Raw genomic sequence first — 27,944 nt, 5'->3', positions numbered from 1 at the left:
CTCCTCATCTCATAGTAAACACAACCTAACAGTACACATGACCACTTTTCCAACTCTTTGGACATTTTTCTTCAGGAGAGGAAGTGTGACAGCCTTAAACTTGTCCTTGTATGTTGGGGCTTGGGTTGAAGATTTGCCTATCCTACTAGGAGTTTGGGGAAAGTTTGCACCTCATGCATGGGACGCCCTGGGGACATGATCTCACCATAGTAGGTTCTGTTCCACATATGTTCGGTAATGGCAGAGGCATTCGTCATACTGTACCCCTTTGCCCGGGTTGCATTTACCGCCTGAGCGTAGAGCATGACCGAATCGTAGAAGGCAGCCGCCACTGTGTTCATCTGTAAACAGTACATAGACACATGATGAGCGGGGATCCGAGAACGCACACACACTTCCTCTCACATTGTCCTTCCAAGTCATTTCAGAGCACCTGCACGTGTCCAATGTCACACACTCCCCCCTCACCCCTACTCAGCGCTGACATTGGGCCATGTTCTAGATCTTATTTCTTTTCCCATGAGCCGGTAATGAAACATTTCCTACTGACGTACACAATTAATCGCCCATCAGACCCAAGTGGTAAATTACTTTGCGCTAATTTGTAACAAGGAGAATGAAGACAGCCTTCCCCCATCACATCCCCTGGAGACCTGGATAATCATTGCGTCGGGACTGAGATGATAGCGGTATGATTACATAAAGCCGGCTCTGCACTTCCCCGATGCCACACTCACCAGAGTGCTCTCCGTAGTGTAGTTGTATCTGTGAGCGTAGATCCTCAGGTCGTGGAGGAATTCCTGATACTCCGGGTTGTTGGGCTCTTTGATTGTGATAATCATCACTGCCTGACCAGGAGACACAACATATCGGTCACCATTATACCTCGCACACTCTACCCAGGACCATCACAACGTATGGGTCACCATTATACCTCGCACTCTACCCCGGACCAACACAACCTGTCGGTCACCATTATACCTCACACTCTACCCCGGATCAACACGACATATCGGTCACCATTATACTTTGCACTCTACCCCAGACCAACACAACATCACCATTATACCTCGCACCCCACCTCGGACCAACACAACGTATCGGTCACCATTATACCTCGTACTCCACGACGGACCAAAACAACATATCGGTCACCATTATACCTCGCACTCCACCCCGGACAAACACAACGTATCTGTCACCATTATACCTCGTACTCCACGCCGGACCAACACAACGTATCGGTCACCATTATACCTCGCACTCCACCCCGGACCAACACAACGTATCGGTCACCATTATACCTCACACTCTACCCCGGACCAACACAACGTATCGGTCACCATTATACCTTGCACTCCACCCCAGACCAACACAACGTATCGGTCACCATTATACCTCGTACTCCACGCCGGACCAACACAACGTATCGGTCACTATTATACCTCGCACTCTACCCCGGACCAATAATGACCGGTATCCAATCAATGTAGAATGACCTCGTTGGTCGGTAAATCTATCGAATCTCCGTCACTATCATCTTCAGTCACCATCAAGGAATGGCAGTGCAAATACTCCACGTTATTTATTAGCCACCTCTATATATACAGCAGCAAGTCAATATGTACCCTGTGTTAACCCCTTCCTATCCCTTTTATTAGACTCAGATGACAGGTTGGTGCCTTTTTGACTTTATAAAAATCCCCCTGGCTTACGCCTTCCTTGCAGACGGACAGGGGTGACAATCTCGTACTGACAGCTCTGGCTGTGATTTCTAGGAGACTGCACACATGGGGCACGTCATGTCTCTGCAGGGTCCATGGGGACATATTCAGAGTCTTTTATAAAGTAACCCCTTCTACATAACTGTCCATATTATACCACTCATTACTGTTAGAAAAAAAAACCCTGACAAAGGAGTTAATTCCTGGAATATACGAGGCTAAGAAGATCATATGTGGGAGAGAAACGTCTGTACCTGAAATGCTTTCTTGGCCTTTTCATCGTCTGCGTCTCCTCTGTACCATGGCCTCTTGGAGTCTGGGTATTTGGTGCCCTGGAGGCTGGCACCGAAGATATCAACATAGAAGAATACGTAGTCACCGGAGCACAAACCTTGTTGATACACTTGAAGCATCAGCTGACGAAAAGTATCTGGAGAGCAGCAAATGTAGACGACTGAGGAAGAAATAACAAGCAACAGATCAAATAATATTCCCAAACCAGAAATTCACACGTAACCGATCATACATGAGTAATTCTGTAACTACAGAGACATTTAGTTACATATTCTTCTACATTAGTATTATAGTAGTTATACAGTCATATGAAAAAGTTTGGGCACCCCTATTAATGTTAATCTTTTCTCTTTATAACAATTTGGGTTTTTGCTATTTCAGTCTCATATATCTAATAACTGATGGACTGAGTAATATTTCTGGATTGAAATGAGGTTTATTGTACTAACAGAAAATGTGCAAACCGCATTTAAACAAAATTTGACCCGTGCAAAAGTATGGGCACCCTTATCAATTTCTTGATTTGAACACTCCTAACTACTTTTTACTGACTTACTAAACCACTAAATTGGTTTTGTAACCTCATTGAGCTTTGAGCTTCATAGGCAGCTGTATCCAATCATGAGAAAAGGTATTTAAGGTGGGCACTTGCAAGTTGTTCTCCTATTTGAATCTCCTATGAAGAGTGGCATCATGGGCTCCTCAAAACAACGCTCAAATGATCTGAAAACAAAGATTATTCAGCATAGTTGTTCAGGGGAAGGTACAAAAAGTTGTCTCAGAGATTTAAACTGTCAATTTCCACTGTGAGGAACATAGTAAGGAAATGGAAGAACACAGGTACAGTTCTTGTTAAGCCCAGAAGTGGCAGGCCAAGAAAAATATCAGAAAGGCAGAGAAGAAGAATGGTGAGAACAGTCAAGGACAATCCATAGACCACCTCCAAAGACCTGCATGTTGTGAATGTCAGTTATGCTTTGGCTGCTGGGAGGCTCCCTCTTGTGGCCAGGAATGGTTTGGACATAGACCAGGTGTGTTGAGCAATGGGCGTTTCCATTGCTAACTCTCTGCTTATTTAAATCCTGGTCTGATAGCAGGCTATGCCGGATGTCAGTTGTTCCTTGTTCACCAGCCTGCTTCATTGTGCTCCACACCACATCTACCCTAGATAAGTGTTTTGCTCTTTATTTGTTGTTTGGTTCTTTTATTCTTATCTGAGTTTGTCATTTGCTGTGGTTGTTTTCAGTTTATTTGCATGCAGGGATTTTCCCTCTCAGTTGCTTAGCTGGGAAACTCCCTGCAGTTTTGTTTGGAGTATAGCTCCTATATGTCCATGTGTTTGTAGCTTTTTGAATTTGTAATGATTCTTGTTTTCTGTTCATTGGTATGACAAGAGCGCCTGGTATAGGACGGAGTGCAGATCGTGCGATCTGAGGGCCTTTTTGTACTATCAGGAATTTGGAATTTTGCAGGTTTTTCTCTGGCCACCATCAGCCCCTTTCCTGTCCTTTCCTATTTTAGTCAGTGGGGGCCGCACCTTTTGCTAATCCTATCATCTATCTGTGTATTGTGTTTTCCTATATCACCGCAGTCTTTGAATGTGGGGGGCTTGCTATTCTTTGTCTATTTTCTGAGGCAGAGAGTTATTCATCTTTCCTTCCTTTAGGAAGCTAGCTAGCTAGTTCTCCGGCCGGGTTCGCGGTGCACAGGATGTTAGTTCACCCCTCGGCTACTTCTAGTGTTGATGGTTAGTAAGGGGATGGCGGCCAGATTAGTTGCCAATGCTCTTGTCGCCTTTTACCAGTGAGTTATGGTGGTCTTCCATGGTTCCGGATCATAACACCTGCAGCATCATCTTGCTGCAGATGGTGTCAATGTGCATCGGTCAACAATACAGCGCATGTTGCACAAGGAGAAGCTGTATGGGAGAGTGATCCAAAAGAAGCCGTTTCTGCAAGCACGCCACAGAGTCGCCTGAGGTATGCAAAAGCACATTTGGACAAGCCAGTTACATTTTGGCAGAAGGTCCTGTGGACTGATGAAACAAAGATTGAGTTGTTTGGTCATACAAAAAGGCGTTATGCATGGAGGCAAAAAAACATGGCATTCCAAGAAAAGCACTTGCTACCCACAGTAAAATTTGGTGGAGGTTCCATCATGCTTTGGGGCTGTGTGGCCAATGGCGGCACCGGGAATCTTGTTAAAGTTGAGGGTCGCATGGATTCAACTCAGTATCAGCAGATTCTTGACAATAATGTGCAAGAATCAGTGACGAAGTTGAAGTTACGCAGGGGATGGATATTTCAGCAAGACAATGATCCAAACCACCGCTCCAAATCTACTCCGGTATTCATGCAGAGGAACAATTACAATGTTCTGGAATGGCCATCCCAGTCCCCAGACCTGAATATCATTGAAAATCTGTGGGATGATTTGAAGCGGCTGAACATGCTCGGCCACCATCAATCTTAACTGAACTGGAATTGTTTTGTAAACAGGAATGGTGAAATCTACCTTCATCCAGGATCCAGGAACTCATTAAAAGCTACAGGAAGCCACTAGAGGCTGTGATTTCTGCAAAAGGAGGATCTACAAAATATTAATGTCACTTTTATTTTGAGGTGCCCATACTTTTGCCAAATTTTGTTTAAATGCGGATTGCACATTTTATGTTAGTACAATAAACCTCATTTCAATCCAGAAATATTACTCAGTCCATCAGTTATTAGATATATGAAACTGAAATAGCTACTGCAAAAACCCAAATTGTTATAAAGAAAAAAGGTTAACATTAATAGGGGTGTCCAAACTTTTTCATATGACTGTATTCTTGTACATAGGAGCAGTATTATAGTAGTTATATTCTTGTACATAGGGGCAGTATTATAGTAGTTATATTCTTGTACATAGGGGCAGTATTATAGTAGTTATATTCTTGTACATAGAGGCAGTATTATAGTAGTTATATTCTTTTACATAGGGGCAGTATTATAGTAGTTATATTCTTGTACATAGGGGGCAGTATTATAGTAGTTATATTCTTGTACATAGGGGCAGTTGTTGTGAATGTCAGTTATGCTTTTGCTGCTGTGAGGCTCCCTCTTGTGGCCAGGAATGGTTTGGACAGAGACCAGGTGTGTTGAGCAATGGGCGTTTCCATTGCTAACTCTCTGCCTATTTAAACCCTGGTCTGATAGCAGGCTATGCCGGATGTCAGTTGCTCTTTGTACACCAGCCTGCTTCATCCTGCTCCAGACCACATCTACCCCAGATAAGTGCTTGGCTCTTTATTTGTTGTTTGGTTCTTTTTGCTCTTATCTGAATTTGTCATTTACTGTGGTTATTGTCAGTTTATTTGCATGCAGGGATCTTCCCTGTCAGTTGCTTAGCTGGGAAGCTCACTGCAGCTATGTTTGGAGCATTGCTCCTATAAGTCCATGTGTTTGTTGCTTCTTGAATTTGTAATGGTTCCTGCTTTCTGTTCATTGGTATGACAAGAGCGCCTGGTATAGGACGGAGTTCAGATCTAGCGATCTGAGGGCTTTTTGTACTATCAGGTTTTTGGATTTTTGTAGGGTTTTTCTCTGGCCACCATCAGTCCCTTTCCTATCCTGTCCTATTTAGTCAGTAGGGCCTCACCTTTTGCTAATCCTATCATCTATCTGTGTATTGTGTTTTCCTATATCACCACAGTCTCTGAATGTGGGGGGCTTGCTATTCTTGGGCAATCTATTTTCTGAGGCAGAGAGTTATTCATCTTTCCTTCCGTAATGATGGTGTAGTTCTCTCGGCCATTTCGCCTAATCTGCGGTTGGCACTGGCGGAATTTCAGGGGGATAAACCTGAGAGATGCCCTACGGGGAAACTGTTTCTCCCTAGACAATGGAGAGACCGAGTTGTCTCTGAGGTTCATTGCTCTGTTTTGGCGGGTCATCCTGGCATTTTTGGTACTCGGGATCTTGTGAGCCGCTCTTTTTGGTGGCCTTCCCTGTCTCTGGATGTCCGTCGTTTTGTGCAGTCACGTTATAGTGGGCTATTATTGCCTTTGCTGGTACCTAAGAGACCTTGGACGCACATCTCTATGGATTTTATTTCAAAGCTTCCCGTCTCTCAGAAAATGACTGTGATTTGGGTGATCTGTGATAGATTCTCCAAGATGGTCTACTTGGTTCCCCTATCTAAGTTGCCGTCTTCATCAGAGTTGGTGCCTTTGTTTTTCCAGCATGTTATTCGTTTGCATGGTATTCCCGAAAACATTGTTTCCGACAGAGGGGTGCAGTTTGTATCCAGATTTTGGAGGATTTTTTGTTCCAAATTGGGTGTTCAGCTGTCTTTCTCCTCGGCGTTTCATCCTCAGACCAACGGTCAGACTGAAAGGGCTAACCAGACCCTGGAGACCTATTTACGGTGTTTTGTTTCTGCGGATCAGGATGACTGGGTTTCGTTTTTGCCTTTGGCTGAATTTGCCCTTAACAATAGAGCTAGCTCTACCACATTAGTGTCCCCATTTTTTTGCAATTTTGGGTATCACCCCCTGTTCCTCTCGGGGCAGCTTGAGGCGTCTGACTGTCCAGGGGTGGATTCGGTGGTAAACAGAATGCATCAGATTTGGGGGCAGGTAGTGGATAAATTGTTTCAATCCCAAGAATCTGCCCAGAAATTTGCCAACCGGCGTCGAACTGTTGGTCCCCGGTTTAAAGTGGGGGACATGGTGTGGTTGTCTTCTAAAAATATTCCTATGAGAGTTCCATCTCCTAAATTTAAGCCCAGATTTATTGGACCTTATAAGATTTCAGAGATTATCAACCCTGTATCTTTTCGTTTGACTTTGCCTGCGTCATTTAAGATTCACAATGTCTTCCATAAGTCCTTGTTGAAGAAACATGTGGAGCCGGCAGTTCCTGCAGCAGCGCCTCCTGACCCTGTTTTGGTACAAGGGGATCTGGAGCATGAGGTTGAAAAAATTCTGGATTCCCGTCGCAGTAGGCGAAAGCTTCAGTACCTTGTGAAATGGAAGGGTTATGGGCAGGAGGATAACTCTTGGGTTGTGGCTTCTGACATTCATGCGGACAGGTTGGTTCGCGCCTTCCATCATGCTCATCCTGAGCAACCCGGTGGCGTTGGTGAGGGTTCGGTGACCCCTCCTCAAGGGGGGGTACTATTGTGAATGTCAGTTATGCTTTTGCTGCTGTGAGGCTCCCTCTTGTGGCCAGGAATGGTTTGGACAGAGACCAGGTGTGTTGAGCAATGGGTGTTTCCATTGCTAACTCTCTGCCTATTTAAACCCTGGTCTGATAGCAGGCTATGCCGGATGTCAGTTGTTCTTTCTTCACCATCCTGCTCCATCCTGCTCCAGACCACTTCTACCTCAGATAAGTGCTTGGCTCTTTATTTGTTGTTTTGTTCTTTTTGCTCTTATCTGAGTTTGTCATTTACTGTGGTTATTGCCAGTTTATTTGCATGCAGGGATCTTCTCTCTCAGTTGCTTAGCTGGGAAGCTCCCTGCAGCTATGTTTGGAGTATTGCTCCTATAAGTCCATGTGTTTGTGGCTTCTTGAATTTGTAATGGTTCCTGCTTTCTGTTCATTGGTATGACAAGAGCGCCTGGTATAGGACGGAGTTCAGATCTAGCGATCTGAGGGCTTTTTGTACTATCAGGTTTTTGGATTTTTGTAGGGTTTTTCTCTGGCCACCATCAGTCCCTTTCCTATCCTGTCCTATTTAGTCAGTGGGGGCCTCACCTTTTGCTAATCCTATCATCTGTCTGTGTATTGTGTTTTCCTATATCACCGCAGTCTTTGAATGTGGGGGGCTTGCTATTCTTGGGCAATCTATTTTCTGAGGCAGCGAGTTATTCATCTTTCCTTCCTTTAGGATAGCTAGTTCTCCGGCTGGGTTCGCGGTGCACAGGATGTTAGTTCACCCCTCGGCTACTTCTAGTGTTGATGGTTAATAAAGGGATGGCGGCCAGATTAGTTACCTTTTACCTTTTACCAATGATTTATGGTGGTCTTCCATGGTTCCGGATCATAACAAGCAGTATTATAGTAGTTATATTCTTGTACATAGGGGCAGTATTATAGTAGTTATATTCTTGTACATAGGAGCAGTATTATAGTAGTTATATTCTTGTACATAGGGGCAGTATTATAGTAGTTATATTCTTGTACATAGGGGGCAGTATTATAGTAGTTATATTCTTGTATATAGGGGGCAGTATTATAGCAGTTATTTTCCTGTACATAGGGGGCAGTATTATAGTACTTATATTCTTGTACATAGAGGCAATATTATAGTAGTTATATATTCTTGTAAATAGAGGCAGTATTATAGTAGTTATATTCTTGTATATAGGGGGCAGTATTATAGTAGTTACATTCTTGTACATAGGGGGCAGTATTATAGTAGTTATATTCTTGTACATAGGGGCAGTATTATAGTAGTTATATTCTTGTACATAGGGGCAGTATTATAGTAGTTATATTCTTGTACATAGGGGCAGTATTATAGTAGTTATAGTCTTGTACATAGGGGGCAGTATTATAGTAGATATATTCCTGTACATAGAGTGCAGTATTATAGTAGATATATTCTTGTACATAGGGGACAGTATTATAGTAGTTATATTCTTGTACATAGGGAGCAGTATTATAGTAGTTATATTCTTGTACATAGGTGGCAGTATTATAGTAGTTATATTCTTGTACATAGGGGCAGTATTATAGCAGTTATATTCTTGTACATAGGGGGCAGTAATATAGCAGTTATACTCTTGTACATAGGGAGCAGTATTATAGTAGTTATATTCTTGTACATAGGTGGCAGTATTATAGTAGTTATATTCTTGTACATAGGGGGCAGTATTATAGTAGTTATAATACTGCCCCCTATATACTAAAATATAACTACTATAATACTGCCCCCTATGTACAAGAATATAACTACTATAATACTGCCACCTATGTACAAGAATATAACTACTATAATACTGCTCCCTATGTACAAGACCCACATCTAGTCCAGTGGCAAGATTCATTTCCACCTATTGCCGACAGTGGGACCAAATCAGGGCTGTACTAAATAAACATTGGGCCATTCTCCTTACTGAGCCCTCTCTCTGTGGCTATTTGCCGGAACGCCCCCTGATGACGGCAAGGAGGGGGAGGAGTCTCAGAGATACATTGGTGCATAGTCACTATGTGGCCAAGAGTACTCCCCTTTTTGGATGTGGTCCCCAACGTGTCGGCTGCTACCCTTGTGGTAGCTGCCGCGGCTGCCAGAACATCATTCGGGCCACAACCTTCTGCTCAGCGGACGGAAAGAGGGAGTTTTCCATTCGGACATATATCTCTTGCAGCACATCTGGCGTAGTATATTACGCCACGTGTGGCTGTAATAAGATATATGTCGGTTTGACCTCACGTGAGCTCCGTATTCGCACGAGGGAGCATGTGCGTGACGTTCTGGCGGCCAAAGAGGCCACCAACCCTGAATCCCTAAAAACGATCCCGAGACATTTTAGGGAGGCTCACAATTGTGATCCTGCATCCCTCCAGGTCCGGGGCATTGATAGGGTACATCTGGGAATTCGGGGCGGGGACCTCAAAAAACGGCTTGCACAGATGGAGTGCCGTTGGATCTTTGTTTTAGGTACTCAGGCACCAGATGGGCTGAATGAACGTCTTTCATTCGCCCCTTTTTTGTAACCATCACTCTTATCCCCACCATTTTGATACCTTGGGTGAATCCGACTGGGGGGAAATAGGAGGGAGGCTGGATCCCTCCCAGTTGTAGTTAATGAAACTCGAATTTTCGCCCTCAGGGTGTTTTGGGTCCACCCTGGCTGAGCAACAGAGGCGTGAATAGCTGCGTAGCCCCCTATGTGTCTTCTATGATTCTTGGGATTTTAAGTGTTATTCTTTTCATGCTGTATATATTGGTGGTCTTATGACTCTTTTAACAGTGTGTCTTTTTCTTTGTTTTGCTTTAAGGGACCTTCTTGTCATGAACTTTCCTCCTTAGCCGCCCCCCCCCCCTCCCCCTCTCTCCCCCCCCCCCCCCACCTTTCCCGTCTAAGTGTCCCCTTCATTCGGGTTTTGTTACCAATCCTGGCCTGGAAGAAATGGAGATTCGCATATGTTTGCAGTACCTATAATTGGGAGGCCATGGAACTGCGATATACATGGACATGTAATATTTGGAATTGTGGGTGATATATTTATGCCTACATTTTGTCTATCTTCTTCTTTATTCTCTATTTCTTTGCAGACGTCTGCTTTCTCATTTTATCTATTCTTCTCCTTTCCTCTGTACATAAACAAAAGAATTTTTTGATATGTATGTACTTTATAATATGTATTCCACTGATGATGTCATTATGTGATTCTGTATAGATTTAATAATGTTTACAGGTACTATATACCACACTGCTATTGATGGGGGTGGGACTGTTATCTCTACAGGGGCAGCTCCATCTTACCCAGCACTGCAGTGGGTTCCGCTTGTTGATTCGCGTCCGTGGCAACGTCTGTTGCGGCGGAGAACCGGAAGTATCGCACAGTGACGTCACCGGAAGTTCTCGCTCCGTTGACTTCCGGCCGCCGATACCGAGCCACGGCGCGGTCTGCAGCGGCTATTCACTTCAGGTGCGCGTGGTGTAATGGAGGCGTGTTACCAATTAGGCTCCCTTTTTAAGCTCCATTCCTGGCACTCTTTTTATCATCGTCCCCCGACGAAGCATTGTGACGAAACACGTGTCGGGACGTCGGTCCCCACGTGCCCTCCAGGATTTTCGGACGCTTTAACTGTTTGTGGTAAGCCTGTATGCCTCATTAATGATTGACTTACATGATACTGCTTGGGCACTTTTTACCTTTTTTCCTTGTAAATTGGTATTGAGTGATAACAGTGCCTTAGTAGGTTTTCCGTCCATTGTGCAGCTCCACATATCGGCCCTTTGAGTTATGACCTGATTTAAGGCCATAGGCCCAGGCCATGGGTTCTGGTATCAGCTGCCCAGTGGAGGGTTTTGCCCCTATATAGGATTATCCTTATGGTCATCAGGTTGCCACATTAAGTTCTGTAATCATCTGGTTCAGCAGGTCCGACACAACTTTGATATATTTCCTGGGTCACGTGGGGGTTTCCCCTCTTCCTTCACCTACTCAATCTGGTTTTTCATGATTATTAATTTGTATGTACTGTAATACCCTGTGCACTATAAAATAAAATGTTTTATACATTTGTATCACGGTGTCTATGGGGTATTTCTATATTTTGGTAAATTTAAAGACTCTTGCGCTTTGTGTTTAATCCCTATGTACAAGAGTATAACTGCTATATTACTGCCCCCTATGTACAAGAATATAACTGCTATAATACTGCCCCTATGTACAAGAATATATCTACTATAATACTGCACTCTATGTACAGGAATATATCTACTATAATACTGCCCCCTATGTACAAGACTATAACTACTATAATACTGCCCCTATGTACAAGAATATAACTACTATAATACTGCCCCTATGTACAAGAATATAACTACTATAATACTGCCCCCTATGTACAAGAATATAACTACTATAATACTGCCCCCTATGTACAAGAATGTAACTACTATAATACTGCCCCCTATATACAAGAATATAACTACTATAATACTGCCTCTATTTACAAGAATATATAACTACTATAATACTGCCTCTATGTACAAGAATATAAGTACTATAATACTGCCCCCTATGTACAGGAAAATAACTGCTATAATACTGCCTCTATGTACAAGAATATAACTACTATAATACTGCCTCTATGTACAAGAATATAAGTACTATAATACTGCCCCCTATGTACAGGAATATAACTGATATAATACTGCCCCCTATATACTAAAATATATCAGTTATATTCCTGTACATAGGGGGCAGTATTATAGTACTTATATTCTTGTACATAGAGGCAGTATTATAGTAGTTATATTCTTGTACATAGAGGCAGTATTATAGTAGTTATATTCTTGTACATAGGAGTAGTATTATAGTAGTTATATTCTTGTACATAGGAGGCAGTATTATAGTAGTTATAGTCTTGTACATAGGGGGCAGTATTATAGTAGATATATTCCTTTACATAGGGGCAGTATTGTAGTAGTTATATTCTTGTACATAGAGGCAATATTATAGTAGTTATATTCTTGTACATAGGGGGTAGTATTATAGCAGTTATATTCTTGTACATAGGGGGCAGTATTATAGACGTTATACTCTTGTACATAGGGAGCAGTATTATAGTAGTTTATATTCTTGAACATAGGGGGCAGTATTATAGTAGTTATACTTTTGTACATAGGGAGCAGTATTATAGTAGTTATATTCTTGAACATAGGGGGCAGTATTATAGTAGTTATATTCTTGTTCATAGGGGGCAGTATTATAGTAGTTATATTCTTTAACATAGGGGGCAGTATTATAGTAGTTATATTCTTGTTCATAGGGGGCAGTATTATAGTAGTTATATTCTTTAACATAGGGGGCAGTATTATAGTAGTTATATTCTTGAACATAGGGGGCAGTATTATAGTTATATTCTTGAACATAGGGGGCAGTACTATAGTAGTAGTTATATTCTTGTACATAGGGGCAGTATTATAGTTATACTCTTACAGACAGTATTATAGTACCATTGCAGTCTTTCCTTATAACATTAAATGGGTAAATGTATTTGTGTATAGCACTGGTATTTAAAATTTAACCTTTATTAATTTCTCTATTAAAATTATAGGACCAATCAGGTGATACCACAAGGTAAAAAAAAAACACAAAATACAGATTGGATGCATACAATATATCAACAGGAGTTATATCCAATTCCCTCACGGTCCTCCCGGTTCAGATATATACATCCAAATGATTAAAGTGACATTGTGCAAAAAACCGTGATCCTCCCAAAATTGCACTCTTGCCCTTAGATTAACACTCTTTTTAAAGTGGCTACGTGCAAATGCAAAGATTATCCATAGATCACAGAAAACACTGGGGTATAATCAGGGAGGAAAAACAATGGTGTTTTCCGTGATCTATGGATAATCTTTGCATTTGCACGTAGCCACTTTAAAAAGAGTGTTAATCTAAGGGCAAGAGTGCAATTTTGGGAGGATCACGGTTTTTTGCACAATGTCACTTTAATCATTTGGATGTATATATCTGAACCGGGAGGACCGTGAGGGAATTGGATATAACTCCTGTTGATATATTGTATGCATCCAATCTGTATTTTGTGTTTTTTTTTACCTTGTGGTATCACCTGATTGGTCCTATAATTTTAATAGAGAAATTAATAAAGGTTAAATTTTAAATACCAGTGCTATACACAACTTCTTATATTGGTATTACCCCCTCATATGGGTAAATGTATTTGCCCAGATCACATGGAGTAGGAGAAGAGTAAAGTTTATCTTTTTGATTAGTTGTGAGAAGATAAATGATCATCAGATGTCATATGGAGATTTTTACAAACTTCGCCGACTGTCCTGGTGGTGGCGGGTTCTATTCAAACTATTGTTTCTAACATGATGACGCCCGATAACTTCTCTGGTGTTTGTGATCAAGGCAGGCAAATCTCAGGCGTTGACCTGCAGAGTGATAGTTCATAGTCAGGCTAGCAAGAGTTAATCTCTGCTATTCTGCTTGTTAGACTCCTTTGATCACATGTCGTGGGGAAGTCAATTTTATCTGCTCCCCTCCTATATATGCAGGCTAGATCCATCCACCTATGCCAGCTATAGTTTATCTTAGTTGGGCTGGTGAGGTGTTGCAATCTAAACTATCTGGTGTTGTTATACTTGTTGCTTAGTGCGGTTGTGGAGTTAACCCTTGTTGCCATTTGTTGATACCTTCCTGCTCTTGCTTTTCTCCTAAGTTTCTCATTGTCTATTCCTGTGTGTGGGTGTGTGTGCATAGTGTGTTATGCGGGCGTCACACGAGACAATCTATCGTGCGATATGTCGTCGGGGTCACGGTTTTCGTGACGCACATCCGGCATCATTTACGACGTCGTCCCGTGTGACACCTACGAGCGACGCAGAACGTTCGCAAATCGTGTATCGTTGACACGTCGCTCATTTTTAAAAAGTCGTTTATTTTTCTTTGTGCAGGTTGTTCATCGTACCCGGGGCAGCACACATCGCTCCGTATGACACCCCGGGAACGCTGAACACAGCTTACCTGCATCCCGTGGCTCCTGCCGGCTATGTGGAAGGAAAGAGGTGGGCGGGATTGTTTACGTCCCGCTCAGCTCTGCCCCTCCACTTCTATTGGCCGGCCGCTGTGTGACGTCGCTGTGACGCCGAACGTCCCACCCCTTTCAGGAAGTTGATGTTCGCCGCCCACAGCGACATCGCTCAGCAGGTAAGTACGTGTGACGGCGGTTTAACGACTTTGTGCGCCACGGGCAAATAATTGCCCGTGACGCACAAACGACGGGGGCGGGTACGATCGCTCGTGCAACCGCACAATAGATCGTATCGTGTGACGCCCGCATTAGAGTTTTGGTTTTCCTTTGTCTGTTTTTATCTGTGTTCCTATCTCACGTCTGCCCTTCCCTTCTTTGGTGGGAGAGGGAAATCAGATTAGTTCTGGTCAGCAGCATAGCCATGCAAGGGACTGCGGCATCTCCACCATGAGGAGTAACTCTGAGGTTAGGGATAGCCTAGCATCCCCTAGTGTGAGGGACAGCTTAGGAGCCCCTGTCCCTCACTATCCCACAGTCACATTAGGACATTAGAAAAGACAGTTATGTTTGAGAGAGGTAAAGAGAGAAACGGAGGAGGACAACTTGCAACAAGATGGATTGAGATAATAGTGGAGACATGGGGGTCAGTGGGTGCTCTCGTCCGCTGGCCGGCTGCCTTTAGAAAGACTGCATGGACGAGGGCTTATCCCAACTGAACGCCTGAACTCCGTACCCGTGGGCAGATAACACAGGGTGCGGGAACCACAATAATTAGACTTTATTGGATCCCCAACAGTCAAAGGCATATAACACAAAACCACGCAAACCATACAATGTAACAGACAACAGAGTATCACCCTTCCGCTGGCTCACAAGGGAGTAGACTATTCGTGCCTTCAGAGCTTCCAGGGCCACATACCCCAAACCAGCAGCACCCCGCTTTTGGCAGGCACCGACCGAGAATAGGATAGTGACAAGCGTAGGAAGCTTCACGAGCACAGCAAAGTCTGTAGCCAGGTAACTGTTTCGTCCCAACCTGGGTTTCTTCCAGCCGAATCCTAGGATCCATAGCGGTGCTCCAGCACAATGTAATCCAGTTTCAGATTCTCCAGCCGGCGCCGAAGTGCCTAGACTGGGTAATGGATTTCCAACCGGGATCGAAACCCCTAGATTGCAGCCATGTAGCAAAAGAACAACCTGATGACTCCAACAGTCCCTTTTTATATCTCCCAGGCACTCGTCCCAAGGTATAGTGTCTCATCGAATTGGTGGAATAAGGCTGTGCTCTGATTGGGTGGCATTTCAATCCGCATTGGTAATTCTCATCCACATTCTCAGACAATGGGAGGATCTGATGGGGAAAACAATCAATCAAGAAATACTAGTTAACACACCAAAGGGGCTCTTGTCTGGCCAAATTAAGAATATTTACCCCTGACAGACATTTTACAGGGCCCTGTCCTTCATATTCCTCCACCTTCTTAATTAGCCAGAAGGGAAACGGCTGAATGTTGAGAAGATTCACTGTTGATGGGGTTGCCAAGTGTGATAGGTTTCCTATCATCCTTCTCCACCTGTCGGGAAAGCCCATCGCCATTTCCATGATTCTTGACCTGTTTGTGCGAGATTGAAAAATTATAGGATTGTAAGGCCAAGCTCCATCTATGTAAATGTCCGTTTTCCCCGGCAGTTCAATTAAGCCAACTTAAGGGATTGTGGTCAGTTAAGACTGTGAACTCCTTGCCATAGAGGTAGGGCTGCAACTTTGTCAGGGTCCAGACTATGACCAGACATTTTTTTTTCTATTGTGGCATAGGCTCTCTCGGTTCAACAGTTTCTGGGAGAGATAGGCTATTGGATGTTCTTGACCGTTAGTCCCCACTTGGCTAAGTACAGCTCCTAGTCCCGTATTCGATGCATCTGTTTGGACAATGAACCGGTGGCAGAAATCAGGAGCAGACAGAACTAGGCTCTGTGCTAGTTGACTTTTCAACGTGAGGAACGCTGATTCATAGGCTGAGGTCCAGATGAGGTTACGGGCATACATTTTGGTTGTGCGGTCAGTGAGGGGTTTGCATATGGTACTGTAGTTGGTAATTAACTTCTGATGATAGTTTGTGGTTCCTAAGAATGCACGGACTTGTTTTTGGTTGACCGGGCGGGGTCACTGGCTTCTACTTTTGCAGATTCTGGACAAATGCACTCACTTCCCACCCGATGTCCCAGGTATAGCACCTCAGTCATCCCCATTTGGCACTTGTCAGGTCGGATTGTGAGTTGGGCTTTGGCTATCTTCTGCAGTACCTGAGACACGTGCTTAAGATGCGCTTCCCAGGTGTCATTGTAGATAGCAAAGTCATCAAAGTAGGCCTGGGAAGAATCCTGACATTCCTCTAGTAGCTAATCCACCATCTTTGGAAGGTAGCTTGGGCATTCTTCATCCCAAATGGCATGCGGGTGAACTCATACAGGCCAAAAGGGGTTATAAGTGCAGATTTTTCTTGGGCCTCCTTCGTGAGTGGGATTTGCCAGTATTCCTTGTTCAGATCGAGGGTAAATATGAACAGAGATCCCCCTAACCTGTCTAGTAGTTCATCCACCCAAGGCATGGTGTAGGCATCTGTAACGGTGATCTCATTGAGTCGTCTATAGTCTACAGAGAAGTGAGCACTTTTGTCCTTCATGGGCACCAACACCACACTGGCAGCCCAGGGGATATGGGAAGGAATTATGACTCCCATATTTAACATGTCATCCACCTCAGCCTTCAACATTGCCAACACTGACGGCGTCACCCGGTATGCAAGTTGTCGGAGTAGGGTGGCCGACCCTGTATTGACATGATGTTAGACCAGGGGTGTTTGACCAGGGCGACTCGTGAACAGGGATTCATATGTTCCGAGCAGGTCTGCTAACTGTCGCTTCTGTGACGGACAAAGCCGCTCCCCCAGTGTTACATCCTGTACCCCCATTTTCCTTTTGGAGTCCACTAATAAGTCTGAGATCTGGTCCATCTCTGGGTCATCTAAATCGGGACAACAAACTAAGTTAGTGACCTCTCTTTCCTTATACGCTTTTAGCCTGTTGACATGGTAGGTACCGTATGTTCACGGACACCTGCTCGATCCAGGGCCACAGTATAATCACTATTCCCACATCTCCTGGTAATAGTGAATGGACCTGCCCACATGGCTTACATCTTGTTTTGCGTACCGATACTAATACCAGGACTTTCTGTTCACAGGCAAATTCTCGGAGGCGGGGCAGTGCAGTTGAAACATCATTGTTGCCTTTCCTGAGTTACTTCTAAATTCCCGTGGGCTAAAGCCATGAGGTGCCTTGGCCAAAAGAAACTACGTATCAGGTGGGACCGGGTCTTTCTTTCTGACCCTCCAGCTGCAGGAACATCATGAGCCAAGCGCAAGAGTTGGGATCTGTACTGCTGGGCTACCACAAGCTGATGTACATGGGTCCAGGGTTTCTCTGGGCAGGATGCGGGCTTTTCCCGATAGAAGAGTCCTTTCTCCCATCTTTACACGTCCCCCTGATTTCCTCCCCCAGGTTGGGCAGCCACACTCCAGATAGGTTCTAAGGTAGGGTCCGTAAGTTGGGATTCCCTAAACCTCTGACGATCTATCTCCCCCCAGTCAATGGCCACAGTTGGTTAGATTCACTATTGTCGGCTCAGAGGACGATGATAAGGATTCACGAGGTGGGTTATTTTCGTATGGATTGGTAGAGGAAACCACATTCAGATGATGCTTGACTTGACTGCGGCTGATGATGGTGACAAACTGACTGGATAGTCCTTGTCCTAGGTAATTTCCTAGAATAACAGGGGTTGGGAGGCATTCCATGAGCCCCACTTCAACTTCTCCTTGGTCAGTTCCCCAGTCCGGTTCCACATGCGCCACCAGAGGGATGTTCGAACGCTGGCCGCCACCAAGGGAGATGGTCACTTGGCGGCCTGATACATGATGTGCTGGGGAAAAAATATCTGGACTGACCAGGGTGATGGAAGATCCAGTGTCTCTAAGTCCCTGGGCCTGTATACCATCGACCTTGATGGTCTGGATGTGGCGATTGAGATTGGCTGGTGTACGGTGTCCGACCTGCCGTAGGGTGTGGACCGGGTATATCCCTTCCTCGGCTAATGGAGTTTCTCGGTGGCAGTATTCCCCAGACCCCGATGGCTCATCTCAGCAGATGTTGACTGGTTGGACCGGCAGACGGGCTCCAGGCATGGGGCCCTGGCTTTGAAAACAATCTTTGGCCATGTGTCCAAGACGCTCACACGTATAACAACGCCGTGGATAAGGCAAGTCACGGGCCTTGTTTGTAAACAGTCGTCCTGGTGGGGCTCCTGTTGTGTAGTGAGTTAGACCGGCACAATAGTCTAATGGACTCTTGAATGCATGGTTGAGGGGCCTTTTGGGATCGGTGGGCCTATTGGGTCTCCAGCTGAGTCGATTGTCTGGGAACTCATCAGCCAATTGGGCTGCTTGCTCTGGGGTGTTGGGCTTCCGGTCAGCTACCCATTCTCGTATTTACGGGTCCATCTTCTCCATAAGTTGTTCAAGCACTATCACGTCCTGGTGGGAAGCAGTGGAGTGGGAAGCCCGACCATCGAGCCAGCGGTTACAGTGTCGTCGGAGTTGACTGCCAAATTCCACATAGGAGACACCCTGGGGAGACATAGTCTGGAACATGGTGCAATATCTCTCGGGGGTTATGGTAAAAAGGGCCAACAGAGTGTCCTTAATCCCATAGTCCAGACAGTCATGAGGCCCAAGTGATCGGACAGCCGCCTGGGCTCGGCCAGTCAAACTAGTGCACAGATATTTGTCCCAATCAGCTGTGGGTACCCAATGCATCAGCATTAATGGCTCAAATCTTTGCTAGCGTTCATCTAGCTAAGTGCTGGACTCATTAAACACTGGCACAAACCTGTAGAGGAGATGATTTCCTTGGTGGCGAACCATCATGGTGGTAGTTGCTGGCAGCAGGGAAATTGGAACTTCCAAAACTTATTGCATAACACGAGCCCTCTCCTCTCTCTCGGCTTCAGGCACCAGCATGTCCTTGATTTGATCTGCTTGGGACCGATTTGTTTTCAGGCTGTCACTGGTTCCATTATGTGGCACACAGTCTTCATCCGCTGTCAATATCAGCGGGGTCCTCATCATCCTCTGCATCATTCTGGGCATGCCCACGAACCAATTTCTAGATCAGATCTAGAACCGGGTGTCAGTGTCCCTGATTTTCATCTGTTGTAACTGACATGCCTGCTGTAGTTGCACTTTTTTGGAGCAGCTGTATATCCACTCCAGTCCTCTTCCCAAGGCTGACCTGGTGGGTTTGGACACGGCTGCGTCCAAACCCACCTGTATGCCTCACCTATGACCTTCTGGGTATGTCTAAATGCCTCCCTGGTTGTCGAGCCCCCTGGACGTTGTCCACAAACACCAGTCCCTGCAGCTCCGCTGGATAACCCAGGTTGAGTAGTATCCCACCGCTGCCACCAATTGTGTAGAGATGGGGGTCAGTGGGTGCTCTTGTCTGCTGGCCCGGCTATCTTTAGATAGACCGTATAGACTAGAGCTTATCCAAACTGAACGTCCAAACTCCGTACCCGCGGGAAGAACACTACTCAGGCAACACAGGGTGCGGATACCACAATAATTAGACTTTATTGGATCCCAACACTCAAAGGCATATAACACAAAACCATGCAAACCACACAATGTAACAGGCAACAGATACTTACCCTTACGCTGGCTTACCAGGGAGTAAACAATTCCTGCCTTCGGAGCTTCCAGGGTCATATACCCCACATCAGCAGCACCCTGCTTTTGGCAGGCACCCAACGAGAATAGGAGAGTAGGAAGCTTCACAAGCACAGGAAAGGCTGTAGCCAGGTAACCGAATTGCCCCAACCTGGGTTTCTCCCAGCAAAATCCTAGGATCCATGGCGGTGTTTCTGCACAATGTAATCCAGTTTCAGATTCCCTAGCCGACGCTGAAGTGTCTAGGCTGGGTAATGGACTTCCAACCAGGATCGAAATCCCTAGATTGCAGCAATGTAGCAAAAGAACAACCTGGTGACTCCAACAGTCCCTTTTTATATCTCCCAGGCACTTATTCCATGGAATGTTTTCTCACCGGATTGGTGGAATAAGGCTGTGCTCTGATTGGGTGGCATGTCAATCCGCATAGGTAATTCTCATCTGAGTGAGGTAGACAGAGAGGCTGGGGGAAGTTACATTAATTTAGCAATCCACATTCTCAGACAATGGGGGGCTCTGATAGTCCTGGGGAAAACAATTGTGACGCCATGGCGCCCCCAGGTGGTCACACATAGAAAAGCCCCCTCATAACACCTTCCCTCACAGGGCTACACCAAGCCAACAAAACCCTAGTCACCCCCCCCCCAGGGTATGACAGGCACACCAGTGGGCGAAAGCAGGCGGAAGGACAACGCCCACCTACGGGTCTAGAGAATCCGGGGGCGGGAAAAGAGTCAGTTTGAGTTTGAAGTTGGAGTTTGGCGTTTAGTTTAAGTTCTGAGTTCAAAGTGAGAGGAGTAGGAGTGAGAGAGGAGAAGGTCAAGTGCAAGTGAAGTCAGAGAGCAAAGGCGTCGGGGTTGGAACCCCAGCGTTCTGGCTAGGTGGCAGACGGTGGTCAGTGTCTGACAGGAGACGGGAAGATGGCTGCCGGAGATCCGAGGTGGACCGGGACAGGGTAGGAGCCCGCCGGTACCAATACCGGACAACCAACCCGGAAACCGTGCACAGAGGGGGTACCTGGACCCTGACGCAGAGAGCGGAATCACTGACTTTGTTAATTAACCAGTTGAGGACAGGATTACAGGTTCTGTCCCACCCAAAGTCCCAAAAGCAGACCAGCAGCCCACCAAGAGGGATTGGGCATCCGCCAGGGCCCCTTTAGATCCCACAGGTCAGAGTCTGCGGGCAAGGCTCCCACCTGAAGTTCTGGGAGCGGACTCCCGAGTTACATACCGAGAAGTCCAAAAGAGAACTAAAATAGTGCAGAGGAAAGTGACACAGACCATCACACCGGGTGAGGGACCAGAATACACCCGGCCGCGGAGCTCCGGCCACTGGCACCTTGGTTTACCACGGGCTTGTGTGATTTCTTTAATAGTGAGTACACCAACATCCCCCGGTCCGTCCGGGAACGCCGGCCCCTGCAATCACCATCCTCAGCACAGAGACACTGGGTCCCAGGGCATCCATCCCTAACCACGGAGGGTTAACAACAGCTAGCTGCCATCCCAACGCCCCGGGTGCTCCCTAATAGCAGCGGTGGTACCCCATTTTACCACACACCTTGGGTGGCGTCACGGACTGTATACAATATCCCCACATACCATTATCCCACCTTTTATTTCGAAGTGTCCGCGAGACCCCCGGATCTGGAGACCCCTCGAGCCACACTGCAGATCCGGATCCGAGCAGTCCGGATGCTGACGTGGGGGCAGTACACAATGACTCAACAACAAACACTAGTTAACACACAAAGGGGACTCTTGTCTGTCCAAATTAAGAATATTAACCTCTGACAAACATTTTACAGGGCTGTGTCTTCACAATAATCACAGGTAATGAGCCGATTTAATAAGCAGTTTGAAGATCCTGAAGACAGACGATTTGGAACATTTTTAGTCCATGGACACTTTGAACTGGAAGCCAGTATACTGATGATATTGATGTGGAGACACGGGGCTCAGTGGGTGCTCTTGTCCGCTGGCCCAGCTGCCTTTAGAAAGACAGCGTGGCTCAGGGCTCATCCCAACTGAACGCACGACCTCCTTAACCGTGGGCGAAACACTACTCAGACAACACAGGGTGAGGGAATCACAATATTAAGACTTTATTGGATCCCCAAAATATTAATGGCACATAACACATAACCAGCAAAACACACAAATGTAACAGGCAACACAGTCTCACCCTTCCGCTGGCTCACCAGGGATTTAGAATGTCAGTGCTTCAGAGCTTCCAGGGCTACTTACTCCAATCCAGCAGCACCCCGCTTTTGGTGGGCACCCACCGAGAATGGAATAACGCCAGATTTAGGAAACTGTGTGAGGTCTGCAAAGTCTGTAGCCAGGTGACCAAATTGTCCCAACCTGGGTTTCTTCCTTAAGTAGTCCTTGGTTTGATGATATAATCCTGGCAGCCGGAGTCGAAATCCCTAGACTGTGGATATGGTCTCCAATCGGAACCGGAGTCCCTAGATTGAAGCCACAAGGTATCCTGATCCTCTAGCCAGCTCCTAGGAGCTTAGACTGGATCACGCACATCCATCAACAACCACCTGGTGACTTAAAGAAATCCCCTTTTATAGCCACAGCCTTCCCTTTGGATACACTGCGTCCTCATCGGATTGGTTGGACAAGATTGCTTCTCCCATTGGATGAATTTCAAGCTGCATGGATAATGTTCATTTAAATGATGTGGGTAGAAAGACTGAGGATATCTACATGGGGTCTGCAAGTCACCGACTAGACAATGGCTACTAAGGTAATCACATTAGCAATGCACAACTAAATTACAATGATTACTGGAAGGGTCTGGAGAAACAATAGCTAAGCAAACATGAGGTAATACACAAAAGAACAATACGTCTGGCTGAATGTTAAGAAACTTTAACCCATGAGAGTCCAAGTCATCACAATTGATACCATGCAGGTGTGAGGACACGTAGAGACCTTATCTACTGGGCAGCAGCACTCCTCTACTTCTACCAAAACGTGATAACTTTTTAGTCTGAAATATAAAATTTAGAGTTTTTTAGAGGTCATGGGACATTAAAGCCATCAAGGTTCCTCATGAGATGATTTTTTAGTTCAAGCAGTTATAAAACAGTTAGTCTTTCAGGCATCCCATTAGGTTTTACGGGATTTTTTTGCTATTTCTTTGGCCTTTCCTTAGGAAAAATATGCAGAATTTGCTGAACTATTAGGTCCATCAGTCCAGGGACTTTAGCGATGTTTATGTGTTTTATTCATGAATTCTTCAGTTTTTTAACTCGTAAAAGTTAAAAGTTACAAAGACGACCTCTACTTCACGATATTCTTCATGTGTAGACCAGAACCGGTCCAACAGTTTATTGAGAGCAAATCTTACTTGTGTGTCAGCCAATATTACAGTCCCGTTAGTTTTCAGTGGACACAGGAAAAATTCATCCAGGCAAAAGGTCAGAAAAAGAGGTTCCAGGCTTTTAAATGTTGAATTCCCTGAACCTGGCAAAGTCATAGTAACATCGTTCTGCACTTTATAATTTGGCCAAGTCTGTATTTTTTTAAATAATTGAATGCAGCTTACTCGGGTAATTTTCCAAATTGAGATTATTCTTGTTCTTGTACAACCCCAAGTGGGATTTTTTCTGCACAAACACAAAGCCACGATGCTTCTTTCCTCCTTTCCGAAGCTATGACATAGAAACCAGAGACTCAAACAAATCTTTTTAACTTGGATCTAAAACACATCTCCGCCAATCCAAAAGACCTTCACAACCTTTCTTGCCAAGGACTGGAGCTTATTCTGCCAAATACTGACATAAATCCATCTGATGGATAAAAGTATAACATCGAAACCAACAATATCCAGCACAAGTTGAACATTGCTTGTCAAGGATTTATCCCATTACCATGGACCAAAGACCCATTTTGAGAAAATCTCCCCATTCCTTGAAATGTGGACTCTAAACAACATCAACCCAACGTAGATTAAAAATTCAACTTAAACCTTGTTACAGAAAGTGGGCTCACTAGGTGAGGTGGACCAGTCAGGTGTGGGTAGGCACATGGGCCATAGGGGTTGTTGCAGCAGACAGGAAACAGATAGCAGATCTGAAAGGGGTCCGGTCCAGGAAGATGCAAGTGGTCAGTAAATGTCCTGTAAGCTGCAGGGGGAAACAAAGAGGCAAACAAAGAAGTCCTAAAGGGGTCTTGGAAGCCACAAGCAGACAGGAGAAGTCCAGGAAGCCACAGGGGGACACATAGAGGTAAACGGAAAGTCCTAAAGAGGTCCTGGAAATCTCAGGTAGACAGGAGTCGCCCTGGAAGCCGTAAGTGTACATGAGATATCCTGGAAGTTGCAGGGGACACGTAGAGGTAAACTAAAAGTCTTGAAAGCCGCAAGCAGACAGGAGATGTCCCGGAAGATGCAGGGGGACACATGGAGGCAAACTGAAAGTCCTAAAGGGGTCCTGAAAGCCACAAGTGGACAGTAGATGCGCTGGAAGCTGCAAGTGGACAGGAGATGTCTTGGAACATGTAGGGGGACATATAAAGATAAAATTAAAATCTAAAGGGGTCCTGGATGCCTCAAGTGGACAGGAGATGTCACGGAAGATGCAGGGGGATAAATAGAGGAAAACTGAAAGTACTAGAGGGGTCCAAAAAGCTGCAAGTGGACAGTAGATGCCCTGGTAGACACAAGTATACAGGAGATGTCCTGGAAGCTGCAGGGGGACAGGAAATGTCCTGGAAGCCGCAAGTGGACAGGAGACATCCTGGAAGGTGCAAGGGGACATGTACAGAGAAACAGAAAGTCCTAAAGGGGAGGGGTCCTGGATGCCACAAGTGGACAGTAGACACCCTGGAAGCCGCAAGTGGACAGGAGATGTCTTAGAACCTGTAGGGGGACATATAGAGACAAAGTGAAAGTCTGAAAGGGGTCCTAGAAACCACAAGCAGACAGGGGATGTCCAGGAAGCCACAGGGGGACACGTAGAGGTAAATGAAAAGTCCTAAAGAGGTCAAGTGGATAGGAGGCGTCCTAGAAGGGGCTTGTGCGTAACAATCCTGCAAAGATAGACAAGCCTGCCATGCCATTATCACCAAGTCAAGTAGAAAAATGAGACTACGTAAACATAGCTACTGAGGAGTCAACCTAAGACACAACGTCATCAGCGCCATCTCCACCGACGCAGAAGTCAGCATTGCTGCACAAGTATCTGTGGAGATGCGCCTGAAATCCAGATCTGATGGAGAAGAAAGGATGGAAGAGATGATATATGAATTAGAGCTAATGATAAACTTGTTCCCCGGGAGGATTATCTACAGGCTGGTAAACACGACAGTCACCGGCTGGACCCCCAGTGTGGCACAGCGGTCTCACTCCTCTCCAATCTCCGCACAGTTGATGTGTGTTTAAAATGCTAATGGCGGTCGGTAATGTTTATCTCATACATAATGGATATGTGAACATCCCACGCCTCATTATTTACACTTATCCAATCTCTCCTGCTGGGAAAGGGGCACGGTGAAGGAGGCGGCTGGGCGCAGGAATGCCACGGCAGGTGTCCTTACCTGAAGGATGGAGGAGCAGAGTCCGCAGCTATGAAAAAAACCTTCAACAGGGGAATAAAGTGTCGTACTGTAGGGAAATCTACTGCGGAGCCAGACCCAAAAACAAGTCGGTTCATATCCTTTATTATGTACATCACTGCAAGATTATTGTCCCATGTACAGGGCGCTGACTCCTCCGTAGATGGGACGTAAGATTATGTAGGTTATCGCTTTCTACAACACTGCACATTTATAGTGAACAGTCCCAGGAAGAGAGGCACAAACAGCACAAAACCCAAAATGTCGCCACCAGGGACAGCAAACACTAACCCACGAAGAAACTGAGCCCAAAAATCTCAAAATAAGAGATAAAAACAATGTGTGAGACACACTGTAATGAAAGTGTCACATCAGCTGAAGAACAGGACTTACAGAATATAACTGCAAATGCTCCAATCACCATAGATCAGCAGTGACATCACTGAGAACACCTCCTATCCATCACAAGAGATCAGCGGTGACATCACTGAGAACACCGCCTATCCATCACTAGAGATCAGTGGTGACATCACTGAGAACGCCGCCTATCCATCACCAGAGATCAGCGATGACATCACTGAGAACGCCGCCTATCCATCACCAGAGATCAGTGGTGACATCACTGAGAACACCGCCTATCCATCACCAGAGATCAGTGGTGACATCACTGAGAACACCTCCTATCCATCACCAGAGATCAGCGGTGACATCACTGAGAACACCACCTATCCATCAACAGAGATCAGCAGTGACATCACTGAGAACACCTCCTATCCATCACAAGAGATCAGCGGTGACATCACTGAGAACACCTCCTGTCCATCACCAGAGATCAGCGGTGACATCACTGAGAACACCGCCTATCCATCACCAGAGATCAGAGGTGACATCACTGAGAACACCTCCTATCCATCACCAGAGATCAGAGGTGACATCACTGAGAACACCGCCTATCCATCACCAGAGATCAGAGGTGACATCACTGAGAACACCGCCTATCCATCACCAGACATCAGCGGTGACATCACTGAGAACACCTCCTATCCATCACCAGAGATCAGCAACGACATCACTGAGAACACCTCCTATCCATCACCAGAGATCAGCGGTGACATCACTGAGAACACCTCCTATCCATCACCAGAGATCAGCGGTGACATCACTGAGAACACCTCCTATCCATCACCAGAGATCAGCAGTGACATCACTGAGAACACCTCCTATCTATCACTAGAGATCAGCGGTGACATCACTGAGAACACCTCCTATCCATCACCAGAGATAAGCGGTGACAATACTGAGAACACCGCCTATCTATCACTAGAGATCAGCGGTGACATCACTGAGAACACCTCCTATCCATCACCAGAAATCAGTGCTGACATCACTGAGAACACCGCCTATCCATCACCAGAGATCAGCGGTGAGATCACTGAGAACACCACCTATCCATCATCAGAGATCAGTGGTGACATCACTGAGAATGCCTCCTATCCATCACCAGAGATCAGTGGTAACATCACTGAGAACGCCAACTATCCATCACTAGAGATCAGCCATGACATCACTGAGAATGCCGCCTATCCATCGCTAGAGATCAGTGGTGACATCACTGAGAATGCCGCCTATCCATCGCTAGAGATCAGTGGTGACATCACTGAGAACGCCTATCCATCACTAGAGATCAGTGGTGACATCACTGAGAACGCCGCCTATCCATCACTAGAGATCGGCGGTGACATCACTGAGAACGCCGCCTATCCATCACTAGAGATCAGCGGTGACATCAGTGGGAACGCCAACTATCCATCACTAGAGTTCAGCAGTGACATCACTGAGAACACCGCCTATCCATCACTAGAGATCAGTGGTGACATCACTGAGAACACTGCCTATCCATCACTAGAGATCAGCGGTGACATCACGGAGACCGCCGCCTATCCAGCACCAGAGATCAGCGGTGACATCACTGAGAACGCCAACTATCCATCACCAGAGATCAGCGATGACATCACTGAGAATGCCGCCTATCCATCGCTAGAGATCAGTGGTGAGGTGACATCACTGAGAACGCCTATCCATCACTAGAGATGAGCGGTGACATCACTGAGAAGTCCACCTATCCATCACCAGAAATCAGTGGTGACATCAGTGAGAACGCCGCCTATCCATCACTAGAGTTCGGCGGTGACATTACTGAGAACACCTCCTATCCATCACTAGAGATCAGCAGTGATATCACTGAGAACACCTCCTATCCATCACTAGAGATCAGCGATGACTTCACTGAGAATGCCGCCAATCCATCACTAGAGATCAGTGGTGACATCACT

At 45.6% G+C, this 27,944-nt stretch overlaps 1 protein-coding gene across 1 annotated transcript in view; it reads right to left on the bottom strand.

The window, feature by feature from the left end:
- NPR1 (natriuretic peptide receptor 1) overlaps positions 1 to 27,944 on the bottom strand; it is a 91,729-nt gene that overhangs the window by 23,331 nt on the left and 40,454 nt on the right. The window contains exons 2-4 of the mRNA XM_075330631.1: positions 1,979 to 2,178; positions 738 to 848; positions 206 to 341 (exon numbers count right to left, since the gene is read on the bottom strand). Of these exons, the coding sequence (XP_075186746.1) occupies positions 206 to 341; positions 738 to 848; positions 1,979 to 2,178 (447 nt within the window). The remainder of the gene's footprint in view (positions 1 to 205; positions 342 to 737; positions 849 to 1,978; positions 2,179 to 27,944) is intronic.

This window comes from Anomaloglossus baeobatrachus, chromosome 12, assembly GCF_048569485.1.
Source record: "Anomaloglossus baeobatrachus isolate aAnoBae1 chromosome 12, aAnoBae1.hap1, whole genome shotgun sequence".
NCBI classification, from domain to species: domain Eukaryota; kingdom Metazoa; phylum Chordata; class Amphibia; order Anura; family Aromobatidae; genus Anomaloglossus; species Anomaloglossus baeobatrachus.
Note: the sequence above shows the minus strand (reverse complement) of the source record. Positions and strands in the feature narration are given on the sequence as shown.